Source organism: Lissotriton helveticus, unplaced genomic scaffold (genome assembly GCF_964261635.1).
Source record: "Lissotriton helveticus unplaced genomic scaffold, aLisHel1.1 SCAFFOLD_1137, whole genome shotgun sequence".
In the NCBI taxonomy this organism is placed as follows: domain Eukaryota; kingdom Metazoa; phylum Chordata; class Amphibia; order Caudata; family Salamandridae; genus Lissotriton; species Lissotriton helveticus.
In genome coordinates, this window is record NW_027611952.1 from 44,669 (window position 1) to 70,465 (window position 25,797).

The 25,797-nt window shown below is 45.0% G+C and overlaps 1 protein-coding gene across 1 annotated transcript in view; it reads left to right on the plus strand.

The window, feature by feature from the left end:
- The window catches only part of LOC144807260 (carbonic anhydrase 4-like), a 63,507-nt gene extending 38,012 nt beyond the window's left edge, over positions 1–25,495 (plus strand). Inside the window, exon 7 of the mRNA XM_078673107.1 lies at positions 23,893–25,495. Within this exon, the coding sequence (XP_078529233.1) occupies positions 23,893–24,126 (234 nt within the window). The 3' untranslated portion in view covers positions 24,127–25,495. The remainder of the gene's footprint in view (positions 1–23,892) is intronic.
- The last annotated feature ends 302 nt before the right edge of the window (positions 25,496–25,797 follow it).

Sequence of the window (25,797 nt, forward strand, 5' to 3'; positions counted from 1 at the left end):
TAACTTACTCTTTGCTAGATGTCCCTTCCATGAGAGATTACTATCCAACATAATGCCTAAATAATTAAAACTCCCCACATATTCCAATTTTTGGTTGTTTAGAACCAAATTCTTTCTAAAGGACTTTTGCGGATTTATGGATATATATTTTGTTTTAGATGAGTTTATTTCTAACCCCTTCTTTACACAGTAACCATAAAATGAGTTCACCAGGTTTTGAAGACCCCTCAGGGTCTGTGAGATGAGGATTGTATCATCGGCAAAGAGTAATGCCGTGATCACCTCATCTCCTAGCTTCGGGGAGTCATGATCACAATCCCTTAGGTAAACAGGTATATCATTAACATATAGTGAGGAGAGCGTAGGCGCCAGCACACAGCCTTGACGCACGCCACGACTCACCGCAATGGGCTTTGTGAGTTCACCCCCCTTCCCCCATCTAACTTTGGCATAATTCCCGGTGTGTAATCTAATAAATTCTTTAAGTAGCTCCCCGGGAACCCCCATATCTCTTAAAGTGATCCACAGAAGATTCCGTGTAACGAGATCGAAGGCAGCCCTCAAGTCTATAAATGCCCCGTACAAACTGCCCTTTCTTATATTAATGTACTTCCAGCAGATGCACGTGAACCTAAACACTTGGTCCACAGTACTAGTTTTTGGTCTAAACCCTGCTTGGAATTTAGACAATATCTGCATCCCCTCCATCCATTCTGTGAGTCTATTTAAGATATGCCTGGCAAAAACCTTCTGTAAAAGGTCAATTACACTAATTGGGCGATAGTTGCCCGGATCGTGACGATCCCCTTTTTTGAAAATCGTTACAATTTCTGCCCCTTTCCAACTATCGGGGATTGGTGTTCCAGCCACTATAGAGTTACAAAGGAAATTAATGTATGGCCCCCAGACTTCAACATCATGTTCAAGTAAATCTCCAGGAATCTTGTCCGGTCCTGGGGCTTTACCCACTTTAATAGCTTGCAGTGCCTGAGTAGTTTCCTCCATACTAAACCATAGTGGTCTAATGCTCAATTCTAGATTACTCTCTTTATTATATAGAGTTTAATAAAATGGTCGCACCAAGTTTGTTCATCTAGATAGAGATCCTTGGATGATCTACCCTTTCTGTTGCCTTTGGCTATTAAACTCCAAAAGGTGCCCTGATCTCTCAATTTAGCTGCTGTTAGTAAATCATCCCATAGTGCATCTTCCCATGCTTTTTTTCGCCTGGGTCAGGGTTTTGTTATATGCATGTCTACTTTCTTTTATAGAATGGGAGTTTTTAGATTTAACAGTCTGGATCAGATGGTGCTTTGCTAAGCGGCATTCTTTATTATACCAAGGGTTAGCCAACTGTTGATGGCCATCACTTGGGTTCTTGTTCTCTTTGCAATTTTTGCTCAGAAAGGGGATTAAAGCATCAACCAATTTATAATGTAGGTCTAGAACTCCCTGGCTGCCTAATCGGGGCTCCTTACACGACCCAATAGTGTCGGAAAAGGTATTATAAATATTTAACATTGTCTCATCCTTAGCTAGGATATAAGGCCATCTCAGTGCACGTCTATTGTTAGTTATCTGCATTTCCTCAAGTGTACTATTTCTTGTATCCTCTTTGTCCTGTTTGGCTAAAAACGGTTGAGGATTTAACCATAATTGTAGTGGGAGATGGTCACTCTCTGTCCTATCGTCTATTTTGAAATCAATAATTAGATGCCATAGACTCATGGAGATCAATATAAAGTCTATATGAGACTTACAATTGCCTTTATAAAATGTCGGAGCTGCTGGTCTGTCAGACTGCAAGCGGCCATTGCATGCCCTAAGTTCATGAACTATTGTCAACTGTAAGATTTGGGTTACAGCTACTGTACATTTAACAGACCCAATAGAGTCCAAATTTGGGATATCATTAGCCATATCTTCTTCGAGTAAATTGTCAAAACCCAACACCGGTTCATATTTGCAATTAAAATCCCCTCCTACTACTACTTGGGCATTTGGGCCTAGAGAATCTAAGAGGGAATCTAGATGTTCTATGACATTAGATTCTTTATTTACTGGGTAAGGCCTATTGTAGATGTTTATTAAGTATAGAATTTCTTTTTCCCTTGTCACCATTTTTAACCCCAATAGGTCAGGGGAATGGGTTATCAGTGTGGTAATTTCTAATTCTACATTTATTCTAACCCAGATCACCAGACCCCCTGACGCCCTCCCTCTTACTGAGGGGATTGCGTTACAATAAAAGGTTTTATACCCAAGTCTGTGGGGGATTTCCAAAGCCCAAGTCTCTTGAAGGAGGATAATATCGTAATCCTCAATGTAAGTACACCAGACTAAGTCACGAAGATTCCTGGCTAGCCCTGCTATGTTCCATGATATTAGTCTTACTGGTAGATTATCTTTCGAACCAGATAGAGATACATTCAGCAATTCCTCTTGTGTGGAATTGTCATCCAGTGGAACAGATGCAATATTTACTACTTCCAGTAAGGTGTTTCTGGAAATCAGTCTCTCAGACACTGTCCTGTCAATACACCAAGTACTGGCCTCTCCTAAGGTGCCATTGTTATCGCTATCACAATTAAGAAGCTTTTCCCTTGCTAACACCATTGGAATACAGCCTAATACAGGCTTGTTATCGTGATTTAATGAGGGTGCTACTATCTGTGCGAGCTCTAAGTTAAATGTGTTAGATTTGTCTACATGTGTAGTTAAAGGTAGTCCCAACCCAGGGCTCCTGGTCAATGCAAGTCAATCATTCTGATCCAACACACTCAGTGCCTGATACCTGTTGTGCGTTGGAATCTCAAAGGCTGGACTTTTATTAAAACCAAAATGTCTAGGTGATATGTTATGTTGAGCACCCTTTGCTAAGTGGCTATAAAAATATCCCAAGGGGTGTACACCCACCCTATTCTCACTCTGCTTCAGAGATGCTGCTCTAAGAAGCACAGTCGCAACATGCTGAGGATGCCTAAAATTAATGACCTCAGTTGACACAGACCAGTCTCCCACTGCTAAAACTGAACCACCCAAGCAGAGGAGTCTGTCTCAGACAGCACCCACATCTCATAAAAATAGGTGAGCAGGAGCACCCCACTGTTCCAACCCCACTGCAAACATGCTTCCTGGTGCTCGCCTGACGATTGCAGGTCACAGTTAGACACACACGGAAGGTGTGCTAGTGCTAGAACCAAGGCACAAATGCTATCCTGTGCTAGGAACCGTATACATACTTATGTTATAGTAATTGAAGATGCTTAACAATAGACAGCTAATCATTTTCAAGGTGTGCATACTGAATATCGAAATCCGAATATCGATGGGACTACATTTGGAAGACAAAATATTGAAACAAAATATTGACAGGTAAGTCTAGATTTTCTATACCTAACTCCACAAATATGTATCTAAGCAGTGCATATGTCTTCAAGGAACATAGGCGCGGATTCTGTCCTCAATACTCTTGTATGTTGATATTCTTCATGTCTATATTCAGTAATACAATCCATTTTGAACAGTTCTTTTACTCTTACACAAGTTATTTGCTGGTTGAGAATGATCACCTATAAGTGTCTCCATAGGATAATCTACTTAGTGCTAAAATGCATAATATTAACCTGGATGTTTGTAGGGAGTCTCTAACAGGTCATGTCCCAAATTATGATAGAACAGTAGTGAGAATGCTACACTTAATATGTGTTTGCAGTAGATTTTAGAAGTGGGTGCCCTAGCATTTGGTAGAATGGGGAAACATCACTTACAACGCAACTTTTACCACGCAATGCTTTTACATCGCAACTTTTACAACGCAAACCATTACAACGCATTGCGCTGGGGGGCGCTCTAGGATAGGGAATAGGTTTAATGTACTATCCAACACCTTCCCTACTATCCACGGGGACTGGAGTTGGAATAGTAAATTAAACTATTCACTATCCAGCGCCCCAAAGCACTATGCGTTGTAATGGTATGCGTTGTAAAACTTGCGATGTAAAAGCATGCGTGGTAAAAGCATATGTTGTAATGTCGTACATCCGGTAGAATGTGTGTCAACATAGGACATGATATTTTGCACAATATTACCCAACACTTCACACAAGCTACTATTGGGAGCAATACCCAGACTTCTAATCAAAAAGTAAGCATGCAATGAATTTTGTTTTGAAGACGCCTTCATTTGACATAAGGAGTTAAGGAGGGAGCATCATGCTATGTAGGACGGTAGCTAAAAAACGCTGGTACCTCTGAAGATTGCTTAAGCCTCGGGAGTGGTATATTACTCACTTCCTCAGAGACATCATTTCCTGTGGGAATTTATTTTGACCCACTGCACATAAAATATCAGAATTGACAAGCTTCATCCAGACCCAGTACAGTAGGCTTAGCATTAACTATTGATGTCACTCCTTGTATATTGTCTTGGGGGCTGATTACGACCACCGCACCGGCTGTCCGACTGCCCTATTACGAGTTTGGCATTTGGATGCCAAAGAACCACTGCAACCAACAGGATTCCCAGATCCCCGGTGGTGGTGCAGCTGACTACAGCCCGCAATATACTTAGTGGTGTCACTGCAGCACCGCCAAGCATATTACAAGTTTCCTCACTGCCACAGTTTTCATGGCAGTGAGCCCACCATGAAAAGCGGCGGTGAGGAAACTTGTTATATAGTTGGCAGATCTGCTGAAGCTCCACCAAGCATATTGCGGCCTCAGGACTGCCCCGCAACTGCCAAGGGACGGCAGTTCCCTGGTGGTTACGGTGGACCCAGAGCGACCAGGCTGCCCTAGTCGTAATAGGGTGGTCGCACGACCACCACCGTGAGTCTGGCCATCCGTAGACCGCCAGACTTATAATAAGGCCCATTGTCATGGACTATTGTAGTGGTTTTGCATGCGATAACCACTTTAGGATTCCCTATGGCGCCATGCCTTCGGTAAGAGGCAATGTTGTTATTCCCTGTTCACTAGGCAACATAATTCCAAAGATCTTTTGACATAATTTCCTGTAGTGTCATTATTATGCTGATGAGTAAGTTGAAGTGTAGAGATTCTGATAGACACATTTGACACAGGTGTATAATCATTCCATTATTTTCCTAACCTTTCCGGTGTGGTGCGTTTAGCACTAGAGTGTATTTTTTACTGTGCCCTGTTTGTCTAGGCCCAGAGGCCTAAGGCATTCATGAAGCAACGAGGTCAGACTAATGGATATTGCCTGGTATGCTCTCAATGACTTGAGGAGTAGATAAAGCCACAGTACCAAAATGAGACTAGACACGTGTGAGTGTCTGACTGTACCGGGAGGGGATCACATTTTAAAATTAGAGCTGGTTATTAGTTCGGTTTCTCTGTAGGTTAAACGAACTGTGGCTCGGTATCCCTCCTCTGTGTGTTCCCGGTCGCCGTGTTCCAAGGACGGTACGGTCAGACACTCACACATGTCTAGTCTCATTTTGGTACTGACGAGCCTCATTGGGCTTTATCGTTAGCGGAGCAGTCTTACTTATAGCTCAAAACCCTGAACTAGGGTTCTCTGGATGTGAAAGATATTGAACACCCGTCAACTTACACACAGGATCCTTCTACCAACTACACTCACGTTTCGCATCGACCCGTAGATGCCTGGGTCTATATACCAGCCCTGAAGAGTCGTGTCGACTCCACTTTTGAACACGACGAAACACGTGTTGGCTGAATGTGGATCCAATAAAACGTCTTTTGAAAAAGAATAAGAACATAAAGATCTGCTGTTGTTTGCTACCTTATTGTTATTACTGTGTTGCATGTTTTACACTGTATTGTGGTTGCGAGAGCATTGCTTCTTATAGTTTGTGAAAGTCTCTCTGATTTTCCTGGAACGGTTTAGGGTTATCCCGTTCGCTCTTTACGCACCACGCCATAGACATCATTTCCCTACAGAGTGTAACGTAAACTCTAAGTAGAGCGCCTAACATATCTGAAAATCCTTCAAACCCTACCAGCTGCTTCCTCTGCCGTAAGACTGTGATCCAGGCACTGATCATATCCCATCTTGATTATGCCAATGCCCTATACCTTGGTATCACAGCAGGCCTCTGCCATAAACTCCAGACGGTCCAAAATGCCGCCGCCCGGCTGGTGGAGAGAATCCTGGCTAGACACCATATCACTCCCCATCTCCGCAAATTGCATTGGCAGCCCATAGCTAAAAGATGTGTGTTCAAGGCCATGACACTGGCCTTCCGAGCATCAAAAGGCAGTGGGTCGGCACATCTGAAAAACACCCTGCGACCCTATGCCAACTCCAGGACTTTACGTTCTAATACCCTCCATTTCCTGGAAACTCCCCGATTTAAATGATCTCGGGCAGGTGGGAAAACCTTTGAGGTCTGCACCTCTCAGCGCTGGAACAAGCTTCCACTAGACCTACGCACCTGTCAGACAGAATCAGCTTTCCGTAAATCCTTGAAAACACATCTATTCTCCTCTTAACACTGGACATCTGACCCTATGACCTCTATTTTTCAGAGCTCTCAGCGCCGGGACGCCCCGTTGGGGCCGCTGCATGCTCTACAAAACTCTCAAATAAATAAATAAATTAGGATGGACAGTTGGTGTCAGGATGGCAGACCGGGAAGTGGGTGGAGGGAGAGGAGAGGAGTTGGTTCACTTTGCAACATTAGCGCGTGTTTATATATACACAACGTTGGATTCGAATAGACGCATTTCCAATACGCGTGTGTTTTTAATCGAAAGCCCGAACAGACCCTATCGATTTGCTTGCTGTGCAACAACTACAAGGGATGCATAGAGACAATAGTCTACATATATATGGATGGACAGTTGGTGTCAGGATGGCAGACCGGGAAGTGGGCGTAGGGAGGGGGGAGGAGTTGGTTCATTTTGCAACATTAACAAGGGACACATAGAGAAAAAAGTTTACATATATTAGGATGGACAGTTGGTGTCAGGATGGCATATTAGAAAAATATTAGAAACGTGCGCTTACTCTTTTCTTTCTCTTCCATTTAACCACACTGAGCCACAGCAAAGCGTGGCCGTGTACAGCTAGTGGAAAAATAAATTATGGTACTCTCTCGCCTGATAGCAAGATCAGAGTGCTCCATTGCTAATGGGAGGCCTGTGTTGTTCATGTGACTACAATTGTGTATGAAGCAGACGTACTGTGGTTACCCTCAGATTTTAGAACTGAGAAATAAGCAAAATACCACATGGTACAAAAAATAGGGTCTTATTTATGAAAAGTGTTGCATCGCTGCGTGAAAACAGTGATGCAACACTTTTCAGTTCACCCTTCTCGCTACACCATGGATGCGCCGTATTTACTCTAAAGTGCTCCATGTTGTAAGGAATTACTGATACATAGCTGTAGGCACAGTAACAACACATTGCTGGAGTTTGTCGCAAAAGTGACGCGATTCCAGCAATGGGTCAATACACCTGGGCAAGTGAGGCAGGCGTAACATTTTGATGCAGTGGTGTCCTGGAAGTGCCATTTCTACGAGGCTTTTTGCAGGGAAACGCCCACCCTGAATACATTATACCTGACGCAGGTATAATGTAGCGCAGGGCTTTACAAAGTGACGCATCTGCTTAAATGCGTCACTTTGTATATAGGGTGCAATGTGGTGTATATTTTATGCTGCTGGTGCATCACAAAAAGTGACACAATGGTGGCGCAAAAGGCTCATAAATTAGCCCCATAATCTAATGGATAGGATTGGTGACCATAATGATATGTTTTTCCTGCTGGAAAAAACACTTGGTGCCCTCTGTTCAAGCATACCAGCCTGTGAGAGGACAATACATTTATCAGAGCGGAAGACCATTTCGACCAATTCAATATATTTCCTAGTGGAAAAGGAGCCGAAGGGACATTGCAGTCTGTGTAAAATCCGTTCTTGAAGCAATCAATTAACATTGGATGTAATATTAGGTTAAAATCACCAGTCTATACTTAAACTACATTTAGGAAGGATGAACTTATAGCTAATAAGCCCTTGTGTAATTTTTTGAAAAATATTCCTATTTGGGCTGACGTTGAAACATATACATTAATTAGAATTAACGCTGATATACTTGTTATAACGCACTGAAATACACCTTACAAGCTAAGGTCCATCCACACTCTTTTGCAGCATTCCCAATGTTAGAAGTTACTTTTGCTGAGAACTGTGTTAAAATACCTCCTTAAGCATGATAACAAAATGTGACAAATTCAGGAGTAAAGACAAGAACTGCAATGACCTGCAAGCCCCCCTAAGTGGTGGTGCAATGTAGCATTTGTATAATCCTAGCAACAGACTTTTTCTCTGATTCAGACAGGGCCGGCTTTAGCACTGGTGGCGCCCTGTGCGACAATGTTTGTTGCCGTCCCCCAATGACCACCTCTTCCACAGATTCCCTCACTCGGACCCTTTAACAGCGCCCCTAAAGTCTCCATAACCACTCTCACTCAGATTCATTTCGTTTTATAGCGCCAGTCATACCAGTGTGGCAATCATACGTGTGTAAATCAGTGTATAGGAAATGTTACATAAGACAGAGGACTACAAGATTTAGGAGTCACGCGTCATCCATACTAAATAAGCAGTATAGTTTAATAGTCATTGGTCTGGAAAAGCACAAATTCAGACTTTAAAACGTAACACCATTGTTAAGGGTTCTCTTTAATAATGAGAATTGATTTCTACCCAAATGAACCCTTTTTGCAAGATAAGGAAAGACTGGGTAAAAAAACATTCAGCGCTAACATATACCCTGTAGTTTGCATGGAGCTCTTTGATGACAGTTAATAGTTCACTGTCCCACATTAGAATTTTAACTTATAAACTGCAAGTAACAAAATCAGTAACCCACTGAACTATTTACATTATATGCACTTTGTGGTCTGTAGGGCACATGATCTTTGCAGCAGGCATATTAACCCGCTGCACTACCTAATCATGATTCAAAATTTCCACTAGACAAAACTCTGGTCTCTCTCCAGGAAGAACATTAATCACTAGAGTTATCTTGATATTTTTTTATTGATACCATAAAATTGCTGGAGGCAAGGAACAAAGTAGCAGGTGTTATTAAAATGATAGTATACTTGCAAATATGGCCCCCCACCACAAGTCAACAGCATGTCCGGTGACACCAATCACACTGCCCTTGAGCCGGCCCTGGATTCAGAATGAGTGTGCCATCTTATTGGCCCACTCATGTTAAGTTCCACGTGTATGAGACACTTAGGGGCATATTACCAAGCAATAGCGATAATTATCGCTATTGCTTGGTAATATTGGTTAGAGACAAAAATTTACCGCTGAGCTGCGGCGATTTTTATCGCAGATAAACCTTGGTATTACCAAGGTTTATCGCAAATGCGATAAAAAACTGCCGCAATGCATGAATATCTCTGAAAAGTCAGCGATATTCATGCATTACCAAGCTAATGCTCTTAGCCATGTTATCCACCTACCATTGGATAACATGGCTAAGAACTGCTCAGGGCAGGTGTTAGCTTTTGGAGATATTCACGCTTAGCGCGAATATCTCTAAAAGTTGGTAATAGGAGATAGCGATGTTAGCGATTGTTTCCAGTCGCTAACATCTTGGCACGCCCATTTGCATGTCATTAGTGATAAATATCACTGACATGCAAAGTGGGGCCCACGATGGTCGCTATCTCCTACTAGCTGTCGGTAACTGGTGTTAACGACAGCTAGGTAATAGGGAGATAATTTTATGTCCGCTTTCTTGGCTTTTAAAGCCAAAAAAGCAGAGATACACCCCCTTGATAATATGCCCCTTACCCTTGCACTGACATTCCATGTCAGTGTAAGGGAGGAGGTGTGGTGCAGCGGCCAGAGCAGCTGACTCAGGAAAACAGGGGCTCACGGTTCGATCCCCGGTGCTGGCATCAGGTTATCTCAGCACCATGTGACTCTGGGCAATAGCTCGATTAATCTTCCCGACGGCCCCCAGCACTGGGACACCACGCCTGAGGTAGCTGCACGCTTTTCAAATGCTGGATATATATGTGCATGCAGAGTGTGAGTTGCGTAAAACGTGCATGGTAGCAGAACTCTGTGTGGAGGCAGGTGTAAGATTACTGAGACCACCAGGATCCCTTTTCAATCCCCCCTTGTTTTACTTGGCTCACAATTTGGGTTGTGGTACATCCCCCTAGACATTAAAAGCGTATTACGTGCATTCCAGAGCGGGTGGTTATAACCCTAGATGCTGGTGTGTAATAAGATTGAAACACTGGTGAATTTAGAAATTCTCTGGTGACCTTTTAGCATGAATTGATGATTAGAATTCCCTGTTCACTGCCATTTGGGTTGATAGTTTGTCTTTCCCAAAGTGTTGCTTCAGGTAGACTGATGACAGCCAGGTGCAGAGGTTTCACATGTCATGTGCTCATGCTGTGGGTACTCCTGACGCATCTAGTCTTGTTACTACTTTCTGTGAGTGCTGTCATCTTTTACAAAGATTGCGTATGTGCTGCAGAGAAAACATGAAATATAAAAAGAAACCATCCAAACATCACCTTTCTGGCACGTGTGTTTGAACATGGGTCAAAAACTATCCTACTTGGTTTCAGGTCCACCTTCTTCAAGATCAAGGACAGGAATACTACGCAGAGTACTTTTTGGGACGGAAAAGTCCTCTGCATGGTGAGATATGTGTGACCCTGCTGTGAGTGCCCAACTGTATTGTGGTCTGGATCCCTAAAGAAGATTTTTATTGTCATGGGCAAACACGGATCATGTGTGTGTGCCACGACACAGGCCAGTCTCACAGATTGTGGTCTTGTTGGACAGGGATGGGCACCCAAAGCAGTACCCTCGTAGTGGTGGCAGGCAGCCGCCTTCCCCAGAAGTTAAACAGTGCAAGTGCTGTGGTGGCAGCATCCAGTGTAGTGATCAGTAATAGTAAACAGATTCTTTTTATCCTGTGTCACTAGAGTGCAGCCTATAGGCCCACTCACCTTTTTAAAAGTTCAGCTGCTGTGTGTTTAACTCACTCATGGCCTACATCAAGTTGATGTGGAAGTGCGAGTGTGATGAAAACATGTGCTGGGTGCACGTGTGCTCACAAGGAACACTACACCGAGGGTGAAGTGTGGTACAGTGCACACTTGGTAAATGTATGTGTGCTGGCAGGTTGTGCTTTTAAAATAATACTCTGATGCAGTACAGAGATTCTGTAGTGCTGAAATGTGTGCGCAGACTGAGTGTGTGTGCTGCATGTGGGAATGTTGGTGGTAGCATAATACATGAGGACAGCAGTACTAGGCAGGGAGTGTGCTGTGAATGTACTAGTGCAGAAGTGCCTGCTCTAGTACATAACATGGAGGACCTTGGGTTCCATTTTGGGAAGCCCAGACCTGCCTGGTGAAAACAAGAGGAGTAGAGGAAGCTCCCCCAGACAGAATTGTGTATTGCCACATTCCTGTAAGTTGGGTGGAACAAGCACTAGATGAGGGGAGAGCCAAGCTCCCAATGTCCATTTCAAAGGGATTTGATTTTTATTCAGTGGCAGATCACAAGGAAAGGGGCCTAGGCACATCTTAGGAAGAGGGAGATGGGGCTGAGTAGGACCGAAGGTTCAGGATTTCCCTCTGATGCACATATCACTGTGTTGGCATCCAGGTGTGAACTCTGGTCACTTCCATGAATCTTGTTGTGGGTTAATCAGCTTCAGAGTCCTGCCTCCTGTGACAGACATCCTTCAGGAGGAAAAATAAAGAGGAGAGATGTCTATTTCAAAGCAGCAGAACCCCAACATAAAACCTCATCCTCAGTCCAGAACCTGAATCAAAATGTTGTGTCTGGAAAAGTGGGGGAGTCTGAGACCCCAAACATTGTCATCTGCTGAGCAGCCAGCCAAGCTATGTGAGGATGGGAAGCTCTTCAAACATTCTGCCTGTGACCAGGACTAGGGGCCCTGCCTGCTAGTCTCCCTGCTCGGTGAGGCAACATCACCCAGGGAAGCCAAAATCACCTGTCCTGGAACCTCGAGCGCCTGCCTGCTCACCAAAACCTATATGCCCATGAGGAAGAGGAGAGCATTGGACGGAGCGAGTTCCAGAGGAGAGCCTTAGCATGAGGACTTTCTGTGCATGGTGTGAGGAATCCAGTCCGGCAGCAATTGCACCACAGCCCGTGTGTTGGACTGCATTGGCGACCCCGTATAATAGGATCTCCTGACATGAACTGAGTTAGAGGAGGGCGGTAGGAGAAAGATGTTACCCGCACCGATCAGGCCGTTGTCCATGTGCTGAACTAACTGGGTGACTCTGTATGCCAGAAGGGGCTGCCGCTGATTTCTTACAGATTCTAGCAGGAGAAACTCTCTGCATCAATCAGGCCATTCTGAAATGCCAGAAATTCCCTTGAACCACAGTAAATACAGGTTTATAAACACATTCCTCCAAATATATCTTACACAAAAATACTTAGAGAATTAAAAATCATTTATTGTGAATACATTGATCATAAAAACAAAGATATTGGGCTAACGAGTCTAGTCCCCTAATCTAAAATAAAAATAATAATACAGAGTGATCAATTATGACCTGCACAATTGAAATTAGAGACAGAAACAGTAAAACATAAAAATTGTTAAATACAAGTTGTACATTCGGACTCAATTATGTTTCCATCCATGTTATGCTACTACAGTATCTGTACGTCAACATCGATGTTAGAGTCTTGAATTGTACCCAAAGTGGCGTTGACGCGTTTCGGTGGATTAAAATGGTAATTACCACCTTTTTCAAGACTTTCTTATTTTCTGTCACACCCAGGGTGTCTTTCAGATCTTCCTATAATGAATATGTATACATAATTAGAGTAATCGGTGAGAACTATATATTTGCTCACTGTACAGCCAATATAATACCAACTAGTGCTTATAAGGTACTTCTTGACAGTCAATGATGTTCTTATTGAAGAGGTCAAATGAAAAAACTTTGTTATTGCACTACTTGAGTTTTGTTTAGAGAAATGTTTTCTTCTATTACATACGAAACAACTCATACATACAACCGTTTAATGTATAAGAGAGAACATCATAGGATAAACCACTGGTCGCTACCCCGGTTTGATAGCCTGTCTAGTCCCAAACATGTCCCCTAAAGTTAACTGTTGAAAGACATGTAGATCAACCAGGCCATTGCCTGTGTGACAAATTAACTGGGTGACCCTGTATGCCAGGAGGGGCTGCCATTGCATAGATTAGAGCCTGTAGTGGGAGGAACTTGTTCCTGCACTGATAGAGCCATTGCCCATGTCCTGAAGTGGCTTGGAAACCCTGTATGCCAGGAGGGGATGATGTGACTATCCACTAGATGCCAGCATGACCGGAGTGTGAAGGCCAGAGTGGCGACTGTGTGTGCCAAGAAGGGCCTGCAGAGACACTGAAGCCGAGAGGTCCGTCTCGTCACCCGGGATTGGGAAACTGTTGTAACTGTGATGGGACTGTACCACATCTTCTGGACTGCCCCCACAGATCCCCAGTGGAGCAAGGAGACCACTCCCCACTCTCCGCCGAGGGATAAAAGACTTATCATGTGATCCCTGGAGCCAGAGCACCGCACCCATCTGACCTCCGCAGGTATCGTGGCTCGGGAAGAGAGCCCTCTCCTACCAGGTGCTGTCACTTGGAACCGCTGTTGGCCAGACTCAGTCGATCGAGAAGAGAACTGTGCTCCACCACCGCAGGGTGATTCGCCGCCAAAGCAGGCAAGCCAATAACTGCACATTTGGGGCCCCGGTGGACATACCACCATTGGTGCTGCAAAACCCTAGGTACTAAAAACTGAACTTACTTTCAGAGACCGAGGGAAGAACTCTTGAGTACGGCCTATTAGTTTACATTCCCTCAATGAGGCCATCAGAGAATGGGGGATAACACCAAACCTATTATGCTAGAGAGGGGAGAACAGGAAGTGGCCTGACACCTACGAGAGCCCCTACCTAAAAGGGATTGTGTTATTGCTTTTTGCATGTAGGTTATCTTTGCATGTGTAAAGTTAAAATGAAAATTCTTCTTTTAATACAAAAAAAGTATTGGACTGGACATTCATTTATTGCCGCTCTGTCCGCATGTTGAGTTATTATGAGTCATGTTCACTGATCTGAGCTTCCCCTGAAGGATTTTCGGCTGGTTGAGTATGCTACCTAGTTCAGAGACAGGTGCAGAATGGGGCGATTGACCCAGTTGAATGGGATCCATAGTAGGGTGGGCCCCTGGGACATCAGGGATGAAAGGCCTCAACCACCTCCATTGGGCCCAATAATTCCTGCATGCCCCGTGGCCCCCAGAATGGGGTTCTAACAGTAATCAAAGAACTGCTGTGACAAAGGTCTGATGTCAGATAGCCAATTTCTGAGAGGTCAGGGGACGCTCAAATGAACTACGTGTATTATGCTGGAAGAACTGTGGGACTGACTGTGACTTGGGAGCTTGTCTGACCTTCTGAGACAAGGGCGAGCCATGTCTGCCCCTGCAGCAAATGACTCCAGGAAAAAGAAAAAACCCAGCTGCTTAGCCCGGAAAAGGAGCAGCCCAGAAAAGCAGAATGTTTGCTTGAGGGTAACCAGAGTTGCCTGAGTCTGCTCGTAGGTCTATTGGCCTGCCTGAGTGTTTCTACATTCTTGCAACTTGAGACAAACCAGCTCACTGACCTCTCTCTCCATGTGGACAGATGCTATTGGGACATGAATATTCCCCATATGGTAAACTAGCATGTACCTCTATCAAGTGCCGCAATGGATACGAAACTAGCATCCGTATGTTTTTTGTAACCCTAACATCATGCTAATTGACTGTGTGCTTGGAGGCCTAGGGCTGTCCCAGGTAATGTGATATCCAGAACCTGTTCTATGATGTAAAGGGACTGGAGCTACTGTCCATACATGAGTTGAGACACATAAAGCAACAGTGGCAGCATACCAGTTTTGTGAATCCTTAGTGTACCCAGATCTCTTTCTCTGTGTCAGAGAGACTGCTGTCTACTGACCCCCCTCTTGAGTAAAGTTAAGCTGTCATGTGAATTCCCAGAACCTTATGTGGACATCCTGTGTGCATGTTGAGTGCATGTGTTCAGTGAATGTGTAGCATACTTATGGTAGTAAAACATTGATTGTTGTATCAATCTGAGTCTTTGCCCGTGGGATCCATAATGGAAAAGGAGGATGAAGACGGCTTCCCTAGACAGTGGAATTGTATTGCCTGCATTTCTGTGGCTTAAGGGTGGAAACCCAGTGAAGTGAAGGGGGAGGGAGACATGGCTTTCCTTTTGGAATTCAAAGAGGGCCTAGTGAGCAAAGGGTAATGATAAGTTCTTACTTAGGACTGCTATTTGGTAGATGGTAGAAATGAGGGGATAGGACTGCAGTTTCTGTTGTTCAAGGTGAGACGTTTCTAGGCTGGACCCCCCTTTGGGTGTGTCTCTGATTACTACTTTAGGAAGGCTCATAAGAGCCTGGTAAAGAGATCTCACACTTCATTAATTGAGACCATGTTTTGGATACTCCTGGTTGGAGCCAGCACTCTTGCTACTTGCTATAGGAGCCATCACTTTACAAAAAGTTGTGTCTGTTGAATAGCAAGACAAAGACATCTGAAAGAAAACCAACCCAAACTGGTTAGGAAGACTTAAACAGTGGATCCACTGACCCTCGTTGGAAAATATGTATAAACATGGCATTCAACCCACCCGCCTTTGTTCCAGTTCTAAGTTCTACTTGTCCAAGGAAGGGTATTCTCCCTCCGCAGAGTACTTGTCAGGGTTGTCAGCAGCACCAGGTAATATCTACGCCACTAACCTTTCTGCAGCAGCCAGTAGGAACGATGCCGTGAAGAGTAGCCTCCCTCTTACCCTGAACACTACCCCCACCACAATGCAAGGACAACACTGCGGGAAAAGGAGCACCCAGGGGAAAAGGGAAGGGGACAAAATAATAAAGAATTCCTGTTACTTCACAGGTCTGGTCTAGCTCACCTGCCTTCTTCTGGTAACACTGTATGTAATAGAAAGCAAGAAGACAGTAAGAGACACAGAATGCATACATACGGGTCACCAATATTATCAGAGGTATGTTACACTCACATAAAGTTTCTGCGCCTGAGACGTCATAGTATCAAACAAATAGGAACCCAAATGAACTCCTCTAGTCACCAGATAAATGAAAATCATGGAGGGCAAGATCCGCTGCACTGCTGAGTATTGTAGGCGGTAACACGCTACAACTTCGTACGCTTCCGTGCGCAGTCTTCTACTCTCGGTATTGAGGAAGAAATATCTGCATCACCAGCGAGGGAGATCCACGCCGGCGTCTGACGTCCAGGAAAATGAGCACCCGAGTGCTCGGAGGTTTAGCACAGTCTTGGCGATGAAAGACAGTGTCTCTGTGGCGCTGTACCGGGAATCCTCCAGCGGGTAAGCACCATCCGCTACTCGGCTACAGGGGAAAATTGTCACGCACCGTTCACACAAAGAGGCGGGGCTTATATCGCAACAGGCCTTTGGGAGTCACCTGATTTCTTCTTCCTGTCACAGCGCCCCAAGGCCTTCTGGGAGTTGTAGTCCTATAGGCTAAAATGCGTGAAACTGGGTTTACATTCAAAACAGAGAAGGGTGTTGTGTGTGTTTCACCTATGTTAGCTCCCTTACGTAGCTGGAATCCAGTAACCGCGACAGTACTTGAAGCAATGCTGTGTAACCAAGACTGGTGTTTGCCGGACAACCAATCTCCCAGAGATCAAGGAACATCAGCTGAAGCCTGCACCTTTTAGTGGAGGATCTAAGGGTCTGCCTAAAGTGCCCAGAAGCATGACTTCCTGCTGAGAGAGAGAAGGAGTGTGCTTAGCTTTGCAGGAGGGGAGACTGTCAAGGAGAAGTAGTTCAGCTTGTTCCTGGCATGGGGAGCACCCAGAGAAAGGAGACTACCACAGACAACAAAGCCAAAAGGAACCTGTACTATGAGGTTTTCCCCTGGTCACTCTGAGTGTTTCCCATATAAAAGCCCCTGGACGTTTGCAAGAAAAAGCATCAAACTGTCGATCTGCAATCTACCATGAGCATTAGAGATGGGTACTGTGGCTGCTGACATTGAGTCGAGAAGTTGGTTGCAGCTGAAATGGAAAAGCTGTGATCAGCCAGAAGGCTGATTTGTCTATGGCACAACTTGAGGAATGAATCGGTCTGAAGGCCATAACTACTGACCGTGAGAATCTACCTGCGCCCAGCTAAGGAGACCGCCCCTGCCAAAAACACATGCCGCTAGGCAGGTCTGCCATGCCAACTTCATCTAGTGGTCTCTATTTCAATGCAAAGCCACCACTGTAGTCTCTGCAGCAGTGAAACTGCCAATGCAAGATTGAGTAGGTAAACTGCACTTGCCGCACAAATAGAACTGCAATGCCATCTAGCAGGTAAACACAGGGCTTAGCCTGAAGCCAGAATGGGAGACTGGAACATGCAGACTAGCCTACTGCATGGACTTAAGACTTTTTGGCTAGTAAATGCAAGGAGTAAAAATAGGTTGAACTAAGTTATGCATCTAATAAGTGTTTTTTTGCAGTAAGCTGCACCTGTGTCAAATCACTACCTATGCCCACAGTAGACTTGGCACTGTAGTGAAGATGTCTCCTATAATAGGAGAACTGAATACTGGAAGGGGATGTAGTGCCTTACTGAATATCATAAATGAGATAACAACACCATAATTGTATTCCTATTGAAATGTATAGTATATAGTTGTGTGTGAACTTAAAATGCTTTGGTTTAACCCCTTCCCTGCGGCGTGAATTCGGGCGCGGTGCGGGGATTTAATTAGGGGCCATAACCCCTTGCATGCTCAGGACGGCCCCCGGTAGGCGTCTGCTGAGGACGGCCAGGGCCGTCTGAACTCCGCCCACTAATTAATCCTTCTACACAGGCGGGGAATTGGCACCGCGCTGGGGAATTGGTGGCGTTCGGACAGCCCCCGGCCAACCTGAGCACACAAGGGGTTAACAAAAAGATATCACTGGGCTGGACAATATGTTATTGTGTCTGCCTGTTGGTTCAACATTGAGTTCTGGGCTTTTGTCTCGTACGTCACTCCCATGAGAAACCTTTACCTGCATGCTCTTGCTACCCTGAAAGATACAAAAGGGGATGATGGACGGAGCGTTTGAGCAAATCAAACACTCACTCCCAGTCAACCGATCTGGGTTTAATCCATCACCATTCTTTAGCTCACTCAGCCACCCCAGTTCAGACATGGCCATATGCAAATCAGTCTGACCCTGTGCCTCATGGGAACAGTCCAGCCCGAACTGCCGAGCCATGTCTTCCCTGGACCGGAAACAAGCATCCTGGGACCGGTTTCGGATTCATAATCCTCATCAGCCAGGCTATCTTGAATCCAGTGGCCAAGTGAGCAAGGGACTCACGTCTGAGCATACCCTGCCACACTTAGGGCAAACAAAGCGATACAAAAGGGGATGATGGACGGAGCGTTTGAGCAAATCAAACACTTGCTACCCTGAGAGTCATGAGTGGAAAGTGTTGTACTATGCTCAGTTTGCAGCACCAAAGTGGGATGAAACACAGGGCACTGGTGGTACATGGCCTCAACCATCCCAGTTGGAACCCAGAAGCCCCTGTTGTTCCCCAAGCCCCTTAACGGGGTCTTACAGAAGTCAATCTTTGAGACTGCCTGTTTGGAGCTCACTTCCCAAGATGAAATGTCACTGCACTGGGCCCATGTGGAGAGAAGGAAGTGGGGCTGCATGGGTGAGTCACTAATCTCTGCGTGGAGCACAGCTGCTCATTTCTGCGGCTGTGGCCAGCACATTTGTGTTTAACCTTGACAAGCTCCCAACTTCTCAGGTAAAACCACTGCCTGAACTGAACAATGACTGTGAGCTTCAGTGTCATCTTAAGGATTTTGGGGGCCCTGGGCATGACATATTTTGGGGCCCCTGTATGGAGTAAATTTGAATTGTATTTCCCATTTCTGCTAATTCAAGCCTCCATAATGCCAAACAATTCTAAACTATATATTAAACGTTGATGAGGTCACAAAACAACAGTTGAAATAGGTATACAGCCTTTACAACGAAACTTTTACAACGAACTACCATTACAACGCAACTTTTACAACGCAAACCATTACAACGCATAGCGATGGGGGGCGCTCTAGGATAGGGAATAGGTTTAATGTACTATCCAACACCTTCCCTACTATCCACGGGGACTGGAGTTGGAATAGTAAATTAAACTATTCACTATCCAGCGCCCAAAAGCATTATGCGTTGTAATGGTATGCGTTGTAAAACTTGCGATGTAAAGGTAGGCGTTGTAAAAGTATGCGTTGTAACGTCATACATCCGTTGAAATATGTCTTGCTCAGGACACTGGATAGAGAGACTAATTCACAGATAGAGGTAAGTAGGAAGGGAGAGAGGTTTAGAGAGAGAAATAGAAGAAACAGAGGTCAAAGAGAGGGAAAGTTCACTTTTCCAGGGGGCCTTGGGCAATTGCTCACTTTGTCCATGCCTTAAAACGTCTCTGGTATTCTAAGCCAAGAGCGAGGGTACTTATAAATCGGGCTCTCTCTGAGGCTTTCCCAATTGGAAGGGGTACCAGACAGGGATGTCCCCTCTCCCCTCTCCTGTTTGCCCTTGTGATGGAACCTCTGGCTTGCACCATCCGGGCCAACACTCAGAAGTGGGACTGCACACATACTGCCAAAATCGCGCTATATGCATGTGTTTCTTTTTCCCGCAAACCCAGCTCAGTCTGGACCCAGATGCCTCCGGGCCGCCACACTTTTGAGCAGGTATCGGGCCTCCGCCTCAACCCTGCCAAATCAACCCTGATACCCCTCCATCTCTTGAGAGAGTGCTTTGATTGGCAATTGAATATCCCCATTAGGCGACAGTCATTTAAGTACCTTGGGATATGGGTGGCTGTACTCCCCGACCTAGAATGGGTGCTAAATATCAGTCCACTAGTTAAGAAGGCCAAAGAGGATCTCCAGGGCTGGTAGACACTGCCAATCAACACGCTGGGCAGAGTGGCCCTTTTTAAATTGATGATCCTCCAACGCTTCTTATGCATAATCCAAAATACCCCATTTCACCTTCCACGAACCTGGTACAAAGAGATAGACAGTATGGACATGAAGTTCCTGAGGGGAGCAACAGACCGTGCATGGCCCTGGCCCAATGCTGGATCCCGCCTTTTGATGGGGCATGGGGATGACGGATCTCTATCTCTACTATTTGGCCACCAGGCTGCTTGTCTTACGCGATTGGTTTACTGGTGGCTGGTCCAATCCGGCGTACATGGTTGAGCTGATAGAACTGGGGCTCCCACATATCCAAGCTATGATGTATGGAGGTCTCGTGCCCAGAGCTTTACCCTTGGTGACCTGCGCAGTCCTGCTGGCCTGGTGCGGGGCCCTGTGCCATACCTGATCAGATGCCATACTGACTCAACACACACCCCTTTGGCTGGGAGAATGGCTGAAGGAGGTGCAAGCTCTGGAGGGATTCAGGAGCTGTGACCTTATTGGAATATCACTACTTGGGAACGTGTGGGCGGGGGACCATATGCGATCACTTCAAGACCTACAGCGTCGTTACAACCTCCACCACTCACATTTCTACAAATATTTACAATTACAACACACTCTCACTACACATCTAACATCGGGATCGACCCTTCCAGAATTCAGTCCAATGGAGGCACAAATCATGATGGGCAACTTGGGGAAGGGTGGGATCTCACAAATATACTGTTCCCTAACTAACAGTAGACCAACATCACTTGACTCATTTAGGCGCCGATTGGAAGGGTGGCTGGGTCCCTTGGAGGACGAAGACTGGTGCAACGCCTTAATGGCCCCCAAGACCGTAACCACTTCCGCTACATTTTGAATAATCCAGCTATATTACCTCCACAATGCCTATTTAACTCCTGAACGACTTCATAGAATTGGCCTGCGATCTTCATCGGTCTGTCCGTGGTGCGGTCAGGCACTGGCAGACTTTTATTATGTTGTCTGGTCCTGACCCCCGCCTCGCCCCCTATTCGGAAGCAATAGAATCTACACTCACAAGGTTCCTGGGTTGGGACATGCCACATAACCCCCTGAACCTCATCCTAGGCATGGATGGCTTGGGTGGGTCCATGCCGGATAAGCTCTTCTTAGGCACGGCCTTCATGGTGGCCAAGCGTGACATTGCTGCAGCATGGTGACAGTCCGATCCCCCAAGTATATCCAAATGGCGTAAGGGAGTGGACTGGTGTGCGGTGCAAGAGAAGTCACTCTTTGAGGCCAGAGGCTGCCCAACCAAGCACTCAAGAGTCTGGGGAAAATGGTTGAACCAATTGTGATGTATGTATACCCTTTTTCTAAGCCAGGCTATGACGGTATATGATGACATGCTTGCAGTGGGAGCGGTATGTATGACCACGCATGAGTACGCTCATAATTATTCCACTGTATAAATTCCAATGATTTACCTGTGCTGTGCTGTTCTTTGTTTATTGCAAACACTAATAAAATTGAGTATCAAAAAATAAGACGTATCTGGTGAGCTTCGCATTGGATCAATGTGGGATCCTTGCCTAACAATAACTGGCCACCACTAGCAAACACTTATTTCCTTGCTTACCTCCTAGGTACTGCCATGATGGCCCTGCTGCACTATGAAATGACCTGCAGCTGAGTAAGGTCTTTCTCATAATTGAGAGGTCTCATCCGTTGCTCCCACTGCCCATTTGGAGAGCAGAAACTGTACCTATCACTTGTTCTTTGCACCAAACAGTGGTGCTGGTAAATGTAATCCCCAGCAACTCCAGAAAACAAAACATCTGAATCAAAGTGACAGAAAACCTGGAGGTTTTTGTGAGGCTATTAGGCACTTCATAGTAGGGGTAGGTATAACATGTGAAGTTTCCCTTGCGAAATTCCACGGAGTTACCTAAAAACTCCACACGATTCTGCGGAGTTCCGCGAGTGGTGGGGAGCTTGTTTCCGTGCTGTAAAAATCAGCACAAAATGGCAAAAGTATATGCGCCTGAAGGCGCTGCTTTTTTCTGGTGCTCATGTAGATTTTCTACTCGAACGACATCTTTCTCGATGCAAATGGTAGTGAACTGCTGCATCTGGCCACATTGAAAAAGTCCGTCAGGAGACGTTCTAGCACTCGAAATTCACGCTAGGGGGCGCAAATTCTCACTCGCACATGCCACATTAACGTTGACGAGCCGTGCACAAGGAAAAATTCTGCCACGCTCTTCAAGAGGAGCGCAGATAGCGCAGATTGGGAAAAACTCCGCCGGTAGAGCAGAATATTTAGCCCACTCCTACTTTATAGTACCTCCTACTCGTGACACATGGAGAGTAGAGGAAGGAGGGTGGAGAGTATTTTATCTTAATTTGTTAAATTAACAGAGCATGTGTCTTTCTGCAGGCTACCATAACTCATACAGGTGGGACTGGACAGGGCCACTGGAATTATGCGGCCAGAGAGAGACAAATTATGCAGCAGGGTTGACTAAATCATGCAGCAAGAAAGGGCAAAATATGCGGAATTATGCAGCAAATTTTGTAATAGTATTACTTGATTATTTGGTAACACTGAATTAGTTGCACCTCATGAGTACCAGTTTAGAACCCAAATATAGCAATTAGCAACAGAAAGATGACCAGTCCAGCTTTGCAATTGTAATTATTTAACCATTTGAGCTAGAAACAAAGTCTTTCTGTTTGGTAAAATCTGCAGATTATGTGGCAGCCAATAGATTAGGTGGCAAATGAGCCAAATCTATAAATATGCATAATGCCAGAGGCCCTTGGTATGGGACACAGAAGAGGTCCTATAAGATAAGAAGCATTTGCTATGATTTAATCTATAGTGGATATATGACATTATATACATTCATTGTGTCCCTCCAAGTTGAATGAATTATAACTAGAAGGGTTTATGCCTTTTAGTTAAATTAAGGAATGATGTCCTCCCTCACCTTCATGACACCGTGAATATATTTCACTCTCAATGACTCTCTCCATGCCATTTCCTCCAGTTCCCTTTCTCTTCTTTTATGCTTTACTTTTCTCTTAGTTTTACATCCATCACAGTTTGTCTGTTGCTTTCGTGTTCTCTAGCTCCCTCTCTCATCTGTCTCTCGCTCATTCTCTGCTTTTCTTAAGCGGCTGCCCTGAGCGAGGGTGATAGGGTGGAGGGAAGGGATTAAAAAAATAAACATACCTTCTCTGCCTCGCCGCTGCACGCTTCTCCTCCATCCTCCTCAGATCTGCTGGAAGCAATGGAAGCACCCAGGCTTCCTGACTCTCCCAGCCAATCACAATGCTGCATGAGCAGCTTCGCGATTGGTCTGAGCGGCCTGTTTGGCCACTCAGGCAGTGCATTGGAGGCTGGGCATGTTCTCCACTGGGCTGTGCAACACACATGCTAAGTGCACATCATGGTTTGGCCAGCCCCAGAGGGCCAAACAAGCTGTCATGCAGACTCAGTGGAGTGAAAATTACTCCGCACTCTGCTCTGGCATCACAGAGCCCAGCCCGCCCAGCCCGAGTGATACATAGAAAAATAAAATGATAATAAAGTCCTGTTATTATCATTTTCTTATATGAAGTACTGAAATAGCAGTGAGGCTAGGCTCCTCCACCTTAGCGGAGGAGCCGCCACTGTTCTTAATCATTCTCTGCCTTTCTTAATCATGATCGATCTCTCTTGTATCCCTTTCACTTGCTGTTTCTATCCCTTTTCCCTTATTTGGTTGCTCTCTCTTCATGTTAAATATCTTTCCTTCCAGCACTCTAACCTGATACCTTTTTCTCTGTTGTTTTCCAGGTTGATGCTTTCCCCTCCATTTTGTATGAGAGCAATGACACACAAATTGAGAATGTGTTCAGGACACCACAGGCTTTGGGGAATCGTCAAGTACAGACTTCAGTGGCAAAGGCTGTCGTGCCCACCACAGCAACAAACGTAACTTTGCCAGGACATGGGACCGCTCTCTTCCCTCCCCAAGTCCTGGTTCTCTTATTGGCGTTCTTGACCATTGTCCAGGGGAAAGCTTGGTAGGCTCAAGGAGTTCTGCGTGGCTGGGAAAAACAACATTCAAAAAGCCCCTGAACTGCAGGAGAACAAACTCTTAGCTCAGTTGAAACACCTTTTGTGACCCTGGACATAATGAACAATCCCATCTCTTCAATACTTGTGTGGGCCAATGCTGGTGACCAAGGCCTACAATGAATTGAAAAGTAACTTATCTGTAACAGAGGTTATTCAGTACATTCTCCTTTTCAGAGTCTACAGAAGAATGATTGGTTGGCTGTGATTCTAGGAACTAAGCAGACTCTGATCTGAAATGCAGCAAAACCCCCAGCAGCCTGGGCACCACCAATCGGCTTTGTGATCCCTTCCCCCGAGTCTACTGCTAGGTACCACGGTCTACAACAAACAGGGAAGCTACTTACAGGTCACATTGCCTTTCCGCCACGAGAATCTTTCTTTGATTCACAACCTTTGGTTCAATTCCAGGCTTTTGGGAAGGACCCATGTGCTAGGGAATCAGACCTCCCGAAGCCAGAGACGTTTAAAAGCATAGGCAAAGAGGGCCCCTTGACCGATCGGCTCTGTTCTCCTCCACGTAGTCCTGCATTGATGATCTTGATTGATTCTTAAACATAGATTGTTTTAAATACTATTTCGTTTTAATTTTTTCTTAATATGAGTGATGTGTGGGAGTCAATTGCAGACGTTTTGCAGACAAATGTTGTTTTCAACACCATGCAACATCCATAAAAAAGTTCCTTTTAGATCTAAACATCACCTCACATATGAGAACTGGCGGCCAGAGATTATTTGGAATACTATTAGTAAGCTGCTGCTATGTTACAATTTTGAAAACACATATCACTATCCCTGAATAGTAGATGGAAGCACATTTAGAATTTGGACCAATGTACGTGGGCACTGCCAGTGACCTAGCTAAAAAGGGCATGAAAAGATAAAATTGGATCATAAAGTAAAAACGGGTCTGAATCGGGGCCACCAAAATACCTTTGGTCCACTGCACTGAACCTATCTTTGAATCCCTACCAGGGAAGCTTTACATTGAGCAAGGCTTTGACTCTTGTGTCAGTGAGATGTGCCTAAGAACTCAACCTCATCTCAACTGCCTCTGACAAGTTGGAAAGACAAGGGTAAAAAGAAGAGTCAATCAAGCCCCCAAAACAATGATTGTATCTGCAAGATATTTGGTTGAGAGAAGGGGCTGTTCTTTAAAAGCATATGCCTGGGATTATAGCTATGGGGCACTGTATCACCAGTGCTATCACCCACAGGGATTTCCCAGGGCAAAAATAGGGCTGGCACTACTTTATTGAAATGTAATCAAAATCATTGATTAAACTGTAACATTAAAATCACTTTCATTACTGCCTGTGAATTGTAGCATTTTTTTCCTCAAAAAACATTCCTGTCTAAAGCAACATGCAATTGGAATTTATCACACATTGCTTTTTGCGCACTTGACACCTGAAGAATGGCCCTCTGAATACGAAACTCATATATATTGTCATTGTTTTTGATTTGTCAATATCTTTGGTGCCATTTGACGAATCTTCGCAAAATTATCAAAACTAATGGGTCGGCCCTCTCAGTTGCTCTGTTGAAAGTTTTGGGGTAATTCATGACACGAGGGCCGAGAAAAAAGGTGGGCCCCAAAGCGCATTTTCTCCATGTTAATTT